Source organism: Ambystoma mexicanum, chromosome 4p (genome assembly GCF_040938575.1).
Source record: "Ambystoma mexicanum isolate Mex_15411 chromosome 4p, UKY_AmexF1_1, whole genome shotgun sequence".
In the NCBI taxonomy this organism is placed as follows: Eukaryota; Metazoa; Chordata; class Amphibia; order Caudata; family Ambystomatidae; genus Ambystoma; species Ambystoma mexicanum.
The window spans coordinates 410,246,033-410,261,321 of record NC_090927.1 but is presented as its reverse complement, the minus strand read 5'-3'; the positions used below and the strand labels follow the sequence as shown (position 1 = coordinate 410,261,321).

General features: G+C 44.8%; 1 protein-coding gene across 2 annotated transcripts in view; it reads left to right on the top strand.

The window, feature by feature from the left end:
* Window positions 1-15,289, top strand: part of DDX1 (DEAD-box helicase 1) — a 795,552-nt gene that overhangs the window by 346,138 nt on the left and 434,125 nt on the right. For both annotated transcript variants that reach the window (XM_069605939.1, XM_069605941.1), the window contains exon 12: window positions 15,112-15,226. In XM_069605939.1, coding sequence (XP_069462040.1) covers window positions 15,112-15,226 — 115 coding nt within the window. The remainder of the gene's footprint in view (window positions 1-15,111; window positions 15,227-15,289) is intronic.

Here is a 15,289-nt window from a genome sequence, read left to right as displayed (position 1 = left end):
GGAGAAGGGCTGCCTTCCCATTATCTCTGAGCTCATCGACGTGTGTTTTTAAGTCAATTAAGGCCATTTCTGTCCCATGTAGTGGGCGAAAACCGGATTGTCTAGCTCCCAGGAGCTTATACAGTTCAAGGTATTTTTGAATCTGGGTATATGCGACTTTGTCAAGTATTTATGATGGGAAGGTAATTAGTGGGAATAAGTGGATCTAGGGTTTGCTTCAAGAGTGGGAGTACCCATGATTGTTTTAAGTTGGCAGGGATGGTGCCAGAGGCGAAGGAGGCATTGATCAATTTGAAAATAAATGGTGACAAGTCTCTAACAGCATCAAATTCATTATCTATTCAAACAGACTGTTAAATAAATTAATAATTGTTTAATTCTCCAGCATGGGGTCTGGCATGGATTCACATGCTCATGAATATTCCCCTTCGTCAGGCTGGGAATCCTCAGTAAAGAAAAAATCAGTATCAGTTTTGTTTCTGATCTGTCTTTCTTAGTAGTAACCATTCACTGGTCTCTGGGTCATACTGCCCCCAGCCAATGACTGCCCTCTCCTGGCAGCCATCCTCAGATTTTTACCGCACGTTCAAGTGTTGGGAGTCCTCGTGCTATAGCTCTCAAGCTTTTACTGCATTTTGTGTTTTTTCAAGAGATTTATCTTGGTTTTTTTCGGTCAATCGAGTCTCAAACTCCACCGTTTCTACTTCCGATCAACGGGGACCCGTTTCGGAATTTTCTACACCCCCCCAACGGCAAAGTTTTTGTTGAGTTGCGCTTCTTGGAGGATTCCAGAAGTTTCTGAGGCCTACCTCGTGGACATGGCCCAGGAGAAAGGAAACTCGACACCCGGATCCAAGCTGTTTAGGAACTGCCCTGGATGCGGATTACAGAATGTGTTCAAGGAGGACGAGCATTCGAGAGTCCTCTGCCTTCACGGAGACAAAGTACGTGGAGAAGGACTGTGCGTTTTGCATGAACATGACGGATCGGACTATGAGGGATCGTCTGACCCGTCTCGCCAACTGGCTGCAAGGTAAGCGCCCAGCAGGTGAGAAGAAGTTTGAGCGGTCTTCTAAGTCCTGTGACGGGGGCCCAACAGCAGGCAAAGCACCGCAAGTCCGCGTGGCACCGGGAGCGCCGATGGGCTCCTCGGCTACCAGGCAGGGCGCACCTTCACCGGCACCATCAACCATGAGCCAATGCTCTGGCTCGGGGAAGAGAAAGTCTGAGAACCCGGCTAAGCTCCTGGAGAGGCCCTGGTCACAACTGACCCTGGATTCGGTCGTTTCGGCGGCAGCCAAGAAGAAAGCGGGGGGGGGGGGGCATCGGCCTCAACTTCGACTTCCCCACCGGACGGCGAGGGAAAGAAACTGGACGCCATGGGACGAAGAGTCATCTCGGCGGCGACGACAAATAAGGCGGCCAACACCCTAGCAATTGTGGCCCGCTGCGACAGGGAGTTGTGGTACAAGATCGCCGTCCTCCCCCCTCCCCCCCCTTGGACTTCCTACCGGACAGATGCCCTGGCGATCCTACAGGAAGGTGAGGAGGCGTTGGACCACGCCATATCGGTAGCCACGGACATTGCCGACACTTTTTTCCGCCAGTTGGGCAACAGCGTTTGCCTTCAACAGCGGGGGTTGCTCAAGGCAACGGATTTCCACCAAGACGTGCAAGCCAAGGTTTTGGACATGCCCTTCGACGGGAACAATCTGTTTGGGAAGATGGTGGATGAGTCACTGCAGGCCATCAAGACCGACAGACGGCTCGGGCCCTGGGAGTTCTGCAGCAACGATGGCCGCCCCTTTTGGAACTTCGGAGGCAAGCAAGGTGCCTCCAAAGGATTCGGAGGCGTCTCCTCGACATAACTCCTCGTCGCAAGAAGCCTACCGGGGATGAGGCAAGTCAGGTGCATCTCGCCATCGTCGCCAGGGAGGCCAAGCCAGACTGAACGGGCTGTTGCGTCGGGCCCCACTAGAGCACCCCGGTGGGAGGCCGCCTGACTAAGTTTGTCAACGTGTGGGAGTCCATCTCCACCAACCGTTTGGTGCTGGATGCCCTGGCCCACGGGCCCACTCTCGAATTGCTAAAGTGCCCCCGCATTCCTCCCGTGGCCAGGAAGGAAAACCACGTCCCTCAACTGCTGTTGGAGGTAAGGGCGATACTAAAGAAAGGAGCCATCGAGCTCGTCCCAAAGAGGCTCCGGTGCTTTTGAGTATACTCCAGATACTTCCTCATCAGAAAGAAGACAGGAGGATGGCGTCCCATCCTGGGCCTGCGTTGACTAAACAAATACATCAAGGCACAGAAGTTCTGGATGGTCACCCTCCAGCACGTGCTGGGCCAGCTGGAGGAAGGCGACTTCCTATCGTCGCTGGATTTGGAGGATGCGTACTTTCACATCCCCATTCTAAAAGGACACCGAAAGTTTCTCAGGTTCGTAGTCAAAAAGACGGCACTACCAGTTCAAGGCCCTCCCATTCGGATTGAAGTCGGCGCCCAGGGTATTCGCCAAGTGCCTGGCACCAGTGGCGGCGCGCCTGCTGCTGCAGGGGATCCACGTCTACCCCTACCTGGACGATTGGCTCATCCGAGCAAGAACAAGGGAACTCGCTGTCGAACACACATCGAAGACCGTCCGGCTGCTCACTGACCTGGGATTCTCCAAGTTCCCCAAATCCTAAAAAAAGTTAGACATGTGACTAGCGAGCACTGGAGGACGTATCGGGAGGAAAGAAAAGACCCACCTCCTGTAGATTGGAAACTTAATTTATACAAAGAGGGAGGGGTGAAGAGCCTTCCGCTCCACCCGCCGCGCCTGAAGCAGATGGCGATGGTAAGAAAGATGGGTTGTACCCATTAAGGAAGCTCAAGGCAGCAACTAGGTATAGTAACCCATCATGAGTCACCTGTGCAAAACAGTGACGAGAGCCCAGAGAAAAATACTGAGAGGTGTAATCTCTAAGGTCCTGAGGGACAAGGAGAGACGAGATAAAGAGAAAAATGAACAACCAAGTACATCTCTAGATATAGGACGAGAAATAGAGTTGGAAAGGAGAAAAGATAAGACTGATGAGTTAGCGCTTATACAGAACAAATGGATGGGTGTTCAGATTTTGTTCAAACTTGATGTGAGGCAAAGGGAAGATCAAGATGAACAGGTAAAAAGGAACAAAAGAGGAGAGATTGAAAGACGATGGGTTGAAAATAAAGGATAGACGGGAACTGTTGTATCAAGAGAAGGGACTGAAATTAAGGGATAAAAGAATACAAAGATGAAGAGATGAGAAGGGCAAATGAGAGGAGAGATATGAAGATAAAAGAGGAAGACAGGGTAAGGGAGTGTTAGGCAGAATCCTGTGCAGTTCCCTTGGGGACCACTGCAAGAAGATTAAGACTACAGGAGTAAGCTGTAAACCCAATTGGTAGCAGTCTGTACCACCCAGATTTACCTGGTAGCTGTGGCTGAGCAGTCAAACTTCTCTCAAGAAGAGTATGGCAGTATACAGAGGATACACAGTAGGGCTAAAAATACAGTAGGGCAAGCAAACACTGACCAGAGCATGGTATCAAAAGTATATAATTATTTAACACACACTTAAGGAAATACACTAGCACTATAAATCAAAGCAAGTTCAAACACAATCAGAAAAGTATACACACCTCCTTTAAGAATTTTATTTAGACAAGTCTAAGTCAAAACACCACTATTTGTAAAAACAGATGTGAACGCGTAACTTAGATGGCACTCCAATAATTAAGTTAAAGGGAGAGAAAAAGGCAGGTCATGAACATAAAACAGTTCCCAACACTTTTCTAAGACCAAAACAAGTTAGTGACGGCAGAGTCTACTGTAGAGCCAAAGTTCATAGGCCAGGCCCACTTTAAATGGAGTAAGGTGAAATGTGCCCCAGATCACACAGTTTAGAAATGCATTCATGTCTTTGTAAAAATGTTCAAAAGAGGTTGGGTTGATTCAGAATGTAAAGTTGGGTCTGGGGGCCAACCCAGTTGGAAAGCCAAGGATTTAAGGGTCACCTTTAGCAAACCGTAGAAAGTGGAGGCCAGGTGGAACACAGTACCTTTTTAAAGTTGAGCAAGCTCCAGCGGTGGCAGTTGTTCCTGGCAGCGGGTGCAGTTCGTGGATTCGACCAGGGGAAGAGAATATCTCGTCGAGGAGGAAACTTGGAGTCGTTGCACTGCCCCGGGAAGAGACCAGCCACGGAGTTCGTTCGGTAAAAAGGTGTGTTCCTGTTATTCGTGGTCAAGCTTGGCTATCCGGCCGCCGGGGTGTTTGGCACTGGCGATTTTGACCAAGCGACGTCCTGGAAGGTGAATGGCGAACTGGTTGCTCCCACCAGCTCAGAGGAAGAAGACTCTTTCAGCATAAGATGTTCTCCTGTCGGGAAAGTGGTGAGGTGGTTGCAGCAGGGCTCCACCGGTGGTGTCGTCGTTGCACATGGCTCAGCTTCTCCCCTCTTTGGATTTCTTAGGTCTTGTGGCGACTTCTCAAGTTCCAGTCCCAAAAGCCCTGCTTTTATGCAGAAAAACCCCCATTCAACAGCCTCGCTGTCACACAAACATGTCACCACTGGGCCAATCGGAACAGAGTGTGACTTGGGTTGCTAAGGCAACGCAGTCCAGGGTGCCAATTCCCCCACCCACATATCCTGTGGAACCCAGACAGTGGCACCAGTTGGAGGGCTTCTGTTGAGAAGCCCACCAAAAAGTGGAACAAAGGGCTCGACCTTGGTTGGAGTTACAGAGACGGACACAAACGCCATTTTAGAAAATAGTTCTGGCAAAAAGACCCAACCAGTGATTTTATATTCAATAAATAAACCGGCGGTATCTTTAGCATTGCACCAAAAAGTGGTGCGTTTAAAATTAGTGGGAAAATCCCATAGGAAATATTCCGGTGGAATATTTTGCGTGGTAACCACTGCCACCAGCCAGAAACTCGACAAGGGGGGGGGGGGACTGGACAGTACCCCCTTGGAAACAGACCCAGGGGCAATCGAATTAACCCCTTCCAGTACTTCCACAATATGATCGTTTGTACTGGTTCTGTTCACAATTTTGGACCAGTAAAGCCAATGGTGACTTTACATGCCCTGGGAGACAGTAGTCAGTCCCAGGGTATGGAGTCTGTTTGGGGGTCACTATGACACCCCTGTGTTACTGCACTGAGGGTGCTGTGTAAAACATACACTAAAACAGATGATACCCTATGGAGTAAAAAGACCCCATAGCCCATAAGCACACAATAGTCAAAGACATACCTCAAATCATGCCTAAGAGTGGGAGGAAGAGAGTCCCACTCTAAGCAGGAGAAAAAAACAACCCCCAAAAATCCAGCATAGCTGTGGGGACTCACTAGGTTTGGGAAATTAGCCTTATGAGAGAATTCTCCCTAACAGGGAGGAAGCAAGGAAGCGAAGAGAATTTGATGAGATAGAACAAAAGGGAAGGCAGCGCGCACGGAACATTGATCATATGGAAAAGGAAGTCATGAATTCTAATCCAGTAGTGACATGGGAGGACAGATGAGTTCTTCCCAGCACATGAGCCTATAGCAGGTCTGTCCAGAGCAAATCTGGAGGATGAGTTTGACTCTAGAAGTATTGGGGACGCAATAGATAGTCTCTCATGTTATGAGGACTAAGGGAGTACTGCAGGGAAAGGGTAAAGATGATCGACTCGAGCACGTAGCTGTATGATAGAAAGGGAGCATCATGTAGTTTTGAACCGGAGGAGCTGTCTTTAGATAAACTGACTCTGAATAGAGATGAAGAGGTGAGAAGTCACAGAAATTGGGGACAGGATCTGTCCGATGAAGATGGAGTAACCTTCCGTGGGGAAAAGCCAGGGGACACATGTGGCCCTGTAGGGTGTGTTTATTTTTTTTGTTTTTTTTATGAATAAGGAAGTAAGATGGTCTGATTTAAACTTCCCTATATCTCGGGCGTCCATCATTGATGCGGCTAAATGAACCTAAAGAGCGTTCCCATGGTCAGAGGGAGGGGGCTCACCACTGTATGAAAGTAGTCTAAGGTCGCTGCCAGGTAGAAGGCGGTGCAGAACCATTGTCCCTGCTATGGATCGAAAAACGATGGGTGACGAGCACGAGTTTGGGATTTCAGTTTCCTTTATTTAGAGAAGGGAGGAGCTAGGCCACAGTATATGCCTTGACCACAGACAAAAGAAAGATAATTCAAGGTGCAGAACTCCCGAGGTTGAATTCTGGCACTGGGAAATAGATATACGAGTTAGAGAAAATGACAAGAGGAAACACGTTAGCTATAGGGAACTTAAAAGGTCTCCCGATTGACATCCATGGGGCAAAAGGCCTAAAGTCCAGCAAAAACAGCTGGGGGTCTCCCAAGGTGGGAGGAATTTAGCACTAAACTGAAGATTCTCCCCAACGGCACCTATGGGTGACCATTTTGCCAAAATAGCAGCAGGCTTCTTTTTTTTGTCATTGTCTGTTTGGGAGTTCTTTCTTGGGCTTTACTCTGCACGTTGAGCCAGGTTTGAGCCCTTTGTTCATTTTGCCTTTGGCGTTCTTCAGCCCTGAAGCCTCCCTCTGGCTCCAGTGTGTCAGGAAAGGCAGGATGTGATGGAGGGTCCCGAAACTCCCCTGTCCTTTGTCTCTAGGAATACCTGAATGCAACCAGTCCTGATTGGCTGGCTGGCCTTTCAAGGCAACCACCCTGCTGTGTGATTGACAGCCTAGGCTGTGCATGAATGGGAGAAACCTACTTAAAAGGCGAGGGTTTTAGGACTAGTGGCAGAGTTGACCACTGGGAGAAAACACTGGACGAAATGGCGAATGAAGCTTGCTGCATCCTCATGGACCTTTGTGCTGAAACTCCTTTTTCTGATCGACAAGAGAAGCTCCCTTGCGTTAGTGGGACGAACTAACCCCGAGACGAACTCCACTGGACCATCTTCCCCGACTGGCTGTACGTCTTTGCTGCTGCAAGAACCGAGTGCCAGGGGTCGAGAAATCCGTAGTAGTGCAACATCTGAAATCTATCCAGAAGCTCCAGGAGTTTCCTAAGGACCCTCCAGAAGCAGGACGACCAGAGCTAGACTCCCCTCACCAGAGTGTAGGACCCAAGAAGTGAAGGAAGCCCAACCGGTATCCAAGATACGCAAGAGTGCTGTTTATTGAGCGCTGTATCCGCAAAGTGCTGCTGAACCAAAAAGAGCCCGTAGCTTCCGACGGCAGCCATACTACCGCTGCAGGAGCCCTCCAGACATCCTCCCTCTTGTCCCCACAACAGAGGTTCTGGAACCCAGGGTCTGCATCGCTGCAACAGGACAGAATCAAGCTGGACCACTCTTCAAACCAGAGGTACTGTTTAGACTTGTGGGATATATTTACCCACTCAGCAGTACTCCCATCCATAACCAGGCTGCATTTCAGCAGAAATGGCAATATGGCTGCACTGGCTCCTTTGAGATCCACTGCATCACACCAAAACTGCGTTTTGCAGCAACAAAAAGATGGCTGCACCATCTTGCCAAGCACATATTGGGCAGGATGGAACAAGGGGGCCCACTGAAAAAGCCTGTCGGTAGGTTGCTTACATGTACACAAGGGGAGTGAAAAAGCAGCCCAGCTTTGCTGCAAGCCCAAAGTTCCCATTCAAAAAGGGAAATATTTACATTTAAAAATTATGCCGCTCTGATGCTCTCTCTTCCTGATTCCTCATACTACTTTTATTAATGAGACCCTGCCATGCCCATTCACATTCACATTGTGCTCCAGCAGACAAGAACAGTATCCCTGAATGGCAGGCTGTTTTTCAGTTCTGAAGGAATCAAAAGAAGCTTTACTTCAGCTACACAGGGAAACACTTTACTTTTGGGATACAAAATATCAAAGATCAATGCGCCAAAAAGGCCCTGGCTCTCTGGGCCTAGGTCAATTTCAGTACATCTGTGTGAAAACAAATTTCTGCCTACAAGAAACTAATGATGGCTAAAAAACAATGTGGGAGTTCAAAGGGAAGAGAAAAACCAGAGTTGCAAAGAAAAATGCCAGCAGTTACCACATGTTTAAATGTACGTTTGCAAACTAAGAAAAATACTTGTTTAAAAGTGTATGTTTGATAAGACTCTGCCATTATCTAGCAAGGTGAAGGGGTTTGTGCTGTGAAACATATACGAGAGATCTTATTCAACAGGTTTTATTCTGATTTATAACAAAAATAAATAAAATAAGGAATTAAATTGTTTTGGCTACTTGGGTGAAGTCCGTCCCAAACAGGTTTCTGCTTGGGGGTGATGCCAGCAACAGAAGGCCCCCACAGTAGATGCTAGAACACAAAAGTGCTAAGTGCTACCTTGGCAGACTTTGTCTGGGCTGAGGCCTCTTATAATGGAACTTCTGGGACACCAATCTGTGAAGTGCAAGTGGCCATAAAACCTTCAAACTGGGAAACACCCTCCCAACACTGGGGGTTGACAGTTGGTGGTAGCTGAAGACAAAAAAATGGTCCCAGGGAAGGACAAAGGATGCCGTTTGTTTCAAAAGACTATTTTATTAAGAAACCTTGAAAACGGTGCAACAGAAATTCGCAGGAATGTAAAAAGTTAAGTTTTAATGTAATTTTGTGGGTTGTAATTTAAGACGTTGTAGCCTTCAATGCCATCTCGGAACAGAAATGGCAGACAATTGGGTATTTCAAGAAAAGTGTACATAATGCCAATGTGAAATTCAATACTGGCATGCCTAACTATAATCCATACACCTGTATAAAGTTATAGAATTTTAGGCTGAATATTTCACACTAAAAATGAACAAAAAATATTAGACGGGCGAAACAATGTCTTACAGACTGCAGAGTTGGACTGGCATGTGCTGCATAAAGTATGTAACTTGCCCATGTAATTTATTGAGATGCCACAATTGTACACATGTGCCATTCATGTCAAAAATGGATTTTAGCTAAAGTAACTGTGGGAGGTTCTGGACATTGTAAAACTTGCATCATAAAACATCATACATCTGACATCATGCCCTTGAAACCCACCCAGCTAAGAGGAAGGCTGTAACTATCACCCCTGACCAATCCAGTTGTTTAGAGGCGTGCTACGCCTGCGTTCCCGATACTCTACATTCATCCTAGCAAATTTCAGATCCCACTGCAAAGCCAAAGCATAGCTGATCCTACACCAGCAAGGCCTCAATCAAGAACATCGCACTACAAAATCCCAATAACCAAAAGGAAAAGCTGGGGTATTCTTTTGGGAAGCATCCCGAGACCCAGCCCGGCTTTTTGCCCACTAACTGCATGCCTGCTGCAACCCTGCCATCCAGCTGTCCTTTTGATCCAGGGACCAGACAGGCCCAACTGTTGTGCTAGGAGAGTCCGCTGCTACCTGGTTACCCGAGCCCTGGAGTCCAGAAACCGCTTGACTGTTCCTAATGCCAAATTTAAGAGCGGACTTGAGTATCCCACATTCCATAACACATAGTCTACCCCATCTTGACCTTTTTCTTTGTTCCACTCTCTAAGCAACCCTATCCATACCCTGATAACTTGTCTAGACTGTTCTAATTCTCTGTGCACCCTGTTCTTGTTTTCTAGTGTTAGCGTCATTCTTTCATCCATCTCATCTGGTAACTCCTTAGTCAAATTTGGAATAATTTGAATTAATTCCTGCAAAGATTTGAACACGGAGTTGAAAGGTTGACGTTGCAAATCAATCTTTGAACGTACCGTGGCTTTCTTTAACATTATAGTCTAGATCATTTAGTTTAAGAAAAATGTGCCTTTAATTTTTAAAACCGATTTTTCTTTTTAACTGTTTTATTTTCCTAAAAACGAACCTCATTTTACCTTCCAAATTTCTTATTTCACCAGCTATAGTCCTCCTTTCACTTCTATGTTGTCACTGTGCTGTGCATCTATTACCCTGCCAAAAAACCGCATTCGAATTCAGTGTTTTTCACCCTTTTATTTTGAAAACCGTTTTTACATTTAAAACTGCAAACTAGAACAAATTCAACTTTTCCACATGTGAATTCGGCTGCACTGGGTTTTCAATGTCAATCTGTTTTGTGACCTGTATGCTTTTGTGATACCTTACCTTATGGTTGATAGTGGTATAACCTCCTGATACTGTGATGAAATATATGTATATCATTATTTAAACACACATTTAATTATTTGTCAAAATCAGAGTGTCATTTTAGGCCTTTTGCCTCTTATTTTATGAGGGAAGGTCAGATTGAGGGAATATCACAGGAGGAAACCTTAACTTGGGTGCTATCTATCCTAATTTAAAAAGTGCTCCTATTCAATTGTGCTTTGGTTATGTTCATGTGGAAGGTTAACACGTGTAGTTCAGTAGTTTTTATTGTAATTATCACCCCATTTGTGACTGCTGCCCAATATTAAAATTTGTTTGATTTTTGTGAATTCTAAAAATAAATATTGTATTTTCACCAACCGGCCTAGTTCATGGTCCATTGTGACCCGGGTATTTGTAAAAGAGGGTGTGAAACGGGTCGGGTACCCACTCAATTTGAATTCATTGAAATTAAAGAAAAAGCATTCCTATTGAGCACCACATCCCAGGCTAAGACGAAGTGTCCTGGTCCAGTGTGTGATGCCAGATTGGAATCCTTAACAGACTTGGGTACTTACCTCAGTGTGTTTGAGCTGTGCTTTTCTCAGTTGAGACTTGCAGTGGCTTACCTTTTAGAGTTGATTTCAACTCTACTTTTCACAGGCTTTACAGCTTGTGACCCTACAAGTGATTTTTCTACAAACCCTAACTTTGTGCAAGACATTTGATCTAAGAAGTGCCTCATCTCCATAGACTGTGCTCAATTGACTTTGGCTGTCCTGTGTCCCTGCAGTCTCTTCTAGCCCATTGACTTTGATATTGTTTGTCCCTGATAGCTGGTAACTTGTTTTAGACTGTTATTGCTGGGAAAGGCTTGTCTTCATTTCATTGGTAGATTTAGTTGTCCTCACATATACTGAGAACCTTTTTCCTTCCTTCAACCTTTCCGCAACCTCTGAATATGCAAAGTATAACTAGTGATACTTGAATGCCATTACTGTCCTTGTGAATGAAGTCGCCTCAGGCTGTAGGAAGTGTAAGAAGCATATTCACTAACTTGTTTGATTCTGGAAAGTATTTTAAAGTATATTTACAGTGTTCCATATTTTGCCCTTTTAAAGAATGTTTATTTAAAAATTGATGTTCAATAAATAACTATAACTGAAACCGAGTGTACGTGTTTATTTGCAAATTTCATTGTTGCAGCTTTACAGCTCACATTTACCCCTCTTGAGATGGGCCTGACTGCTCAGTCACACTACCAACTTGTGTAGTACAGACCGATACCAAAAGGCATGTTGCTTAATGCGAAGTAGACAAGTGTTGTGTAGTCTCGCAAAGTGTTCCTACATCAATTCTTGCCTAACGCACCCCACTGTCATTTGTCTGCCAGAGTGCCTGAATAGGACCAGCTCCTACAGAGGGAGTGTGGCTGTACTGATTGGACAGCCAAACGCCCCTTTCTGTAAAATTCTGAGGGAGATTGCAGAGGAGTGTGTGCTGGAACTGTATAAAAGGTGAACCTTCTGGAGTGAAAAGCTAGTCGACCACTGGAAACTGTAGTAACTGAAGAAGACGACCAGATACGCCTGCAGACCCTTTGCAACACCGTGAAGCGACCATTGCTGTCCTGACCCCGTTTTCTGAGTGACGGAGTTGTTGAAAGTCATGCCCCAGGTCCTCCCTCGAGACTGTTGCTGAGCAATCCCGTCCAGTGTTCTGCCTTCAGTCATCAGACCACGGAATCGAGAGGCTGGGTCCAGAGCTGCAACATCGCAGAGCATCCAGCACAAAAATGTTCTAACCCAAGGTACTGTGGGATAAAAGGTATTGTTTGACTTATTCCAGAAAGTCACTCCAGAGCTTTGGAGTGCATGTAGAGGAGTCCAGGACAATCCCCCTCATGACTCTGACTCAAGCTGCTGCTTGTGTCCCTTCGAGTCCTTAATAGGGTCTCCACTGTAAGTTTGCAACTTCCTGCTTCTAAAAGACTAGAGACTTGAAGAAATCCACAGGAACTCTACGTATTCTGCTACTTATCAAGACTTTGAGCCCTCTCCCAACTGCCTTTAGATCGGGTTATGTTTTTGGACTTAAAAGATTTGCTGTGCGAAGAAACCCTCTCTAGAACCTTGAACCAGACTAGTTTTCCTCCAACCATTTTCCTTCCTTTAAGTTACTTTCCTGTATGTGTTTTTAGAGTAAATGTCTTACCGTAAATCTGCAAGAACCGCAAGTGCGCGTAATTACGGATAGCCTTGTCTTTTCCCTTTCTAACATTGCAACAAATGTAACCACGAACAAACACAAAAGTGGAAGTGCCCTTTGAAGTATAATCTAAGATTTCTAGTGTAAACGTATAAGGTATTTAAAGTGATTCTGGGGTAAATATAATACTTATAAATTATATATTTAAGTGCTTCTTTGATGTGCATGCCTAACTGGGTTCAGTGCACTTGCGTTCAGCTGACATCTTCCTCTTAAGATAAGCCTGACTGCTCTGCCACTCTAATCAAGGTCCTGAGTCAGTACATACTTTTACTCAGAGTTGGAGATCTACAAACCACTGGGATAGCTTATTAAAGTTTTAATGTCAGTATGATTTTTGGAAAATGCCCCCAATAATGCTTATCTTTAGGTGCTAGGCAACTTTAGTAACCAATTGCCCTAAATGCAAAAGTGCTCCAGTAAAAAGTACGAAACGCTGTATATACATTGCCACCAGCCCATCCTAAGCACATTGTAAATGTAAACAAAAAAACACTGCAGAAAATGATACGATCAAAGTTTCCTAACCTTGCTTCACTTTAGGTTAATGTGTGCATTGCAACCATACAAGAAATCGATAGAGATACAGTCTCTCGGCTCAGATTCTTAAGGACTGATCAGGTTCCTGGTAGGAATGAGAGAAAAGACAAGGGAAGTTACTTGCCTCCAAAAAGTCAGCTCAGCAGTTCAATCAAAGCAAAAAGAAAGGGTGTTCCACAGAGGTCTTGAGAGGAAAGCGGCAAAAAGAATATCTTTACTAACAGTGTGCCAATGCTTATCTAGGGTTTTGTTGGCTTCAAATATTCAAAAGCCTAATACATTATTTTGTATTTTTGTAATCTTGTCTAATTTGAATTATTGGAGTGCTATGTGTCTCTCATATCTCTAGACTGCCCCTCCCCCCACTGAGACTAAACCTTAATAACCAGCTTCACTATCCTGATAGTTTTGCATGACATCAGTGTCCTTTCCCTGTTCACTATAATAGGGTTCCTCACAGAATCCATACCCTTGGGTGAAATTATCGAGCTAATATAAAAATGTGAAAAAAGGAAAAAGTGAATGGGCGTTACACAGTGGCCCCAGAATCTCCAAAATCAAAATCCACACATTGGAACATGACTGAAGTGCAGATTAAAGTGGATAATATGTACACTGTGATGTCCATGTGTCCCCCACCTGCTTGGATACCTGAATATTAAATGCAACCTTAAAATGAAATTACAGCAATCTCCCAACCACTTTTGGTCAATTTTGTACTCATCCAATAAATGGATGGGACCTTAACGAAGGTCATTTGTATGGATTCCTTATTGTTCATTGTAACAGATTTATTTGGATTGACCTTTAGCAAAATTCAGCACCATAATCAATTTGTACAAAAGAAAATTGATAGGGTTAAAATACACAAATACTAGAACTTAAAAGAACAAGTTGATATGAATGTTTGTTTGTAAGACCTCTGGAATTGGTACCTCCTCATAAGGGTACCCTCAATGAGGAGAGCATGCTTGCAGCCTCATGGGGTTACCCAACAAGTAAATCCCACATTGCCCCATAACCTTCTTAAAAGCTAAACGCGATGATCCTATCTGGCAGAGAAAATAACTTTCCAGCCCATTGAGCAAGTTAAAAACTGCACAGCATCTCAAGCGTTTCTTATCCTTGACTCCACAGAAATGGGTCACGGGTACCGACGTCTCATAAAAAGGTTGATGGGGACAGATTAGCATAAAATGCAATAAGGTTTAATTGGTCAATCTACAAAGGGGTCATTAGCCAGAATTGGACACAGACCAGATGCGGGTGTAGTGCGCCCTGGATAAAAACCCTAATCTAAAGCGTAAATATAGTGAACGCTCTGAGGGGGGATGAATACATCCAAGATGGGATTACAATTCCCCATCATGTTAAAATGTAAGAATTCTGGACCTTTCTTCAAAGCTCAGACTAGAATCTCAAATTTGGCCACGGCAATAGTCTTCGCCTTTGCTTTGAGGTCTGCTTTAGAATCATGCCGACAGTCTATGGGAATAACCCAACAAGATCCTGCTTCCAACCCAATTAACCTGTTTTTCACATGATGCACCCACCCACAGTTGGCCGCACCATCCATCTTCCGAAAGTCTCTAAGTGCATCTGTATAGGTTGACATGCCAGGAGAGGACCCGAGTCTTGCCCAATACAGTTCTGGCTTTAGGACAGTCTGTGCAGCTACAGGCCAGGTTTGCAAGTCCTAGTGAATCAACAAAGTCGGGGCATTTTTTGGAGGTAACAAAAATGTCTTTAAAAAGAATTCTCAATTGAGGATGTATAACCCCATATCTCGGCACCATACAGCGCTGCTGGTAGGGCTTGTTTGTCAAACAGCTCAATGGCCAGAGCGATTGCCCCACTTCCATGACTCCAAGAAGTAAGATACACACCCACTGTATTGGCTTAGGTTGACCTTAGCTTTCAACAATTGGCCGGCTCATCCACCACTTCATTAAATCTAATCCCCAAGTAATCGCAGCACCTAACTTGCAGGACTTGGTAAATTGAGGCTTGAAAACCGTAAATTTAGTATTTAACTGTTCACTATTAAATATTTTGCATTTTTTGTCAGAGTTTACTGTTTTGTTCTTCTATATTTGTTACTGGTCGTGCAATTTTAATGTTAGTTTATGCAATTCTCTTATTCTGCATCTTTTATTTTTGGCTAAGATTTCGTTGTCACAAGTGCACTTTTGATATTTTTGTCCAACTCCATTTCAGAATGCTGAATTAAAATTCAACTTTGGGGAAGAAGATTTTAAGTTCCCACCAAAAGATGGATTTACTGTTCTCTGCAAGGCATCTGATGGACATGTAGTTAAGTCACAGCACTCGGGTATGTAAATTGTTTTGTGTAAAATTGTGTTTCTTCAACAGTGAGGACATATTAACAGCATTT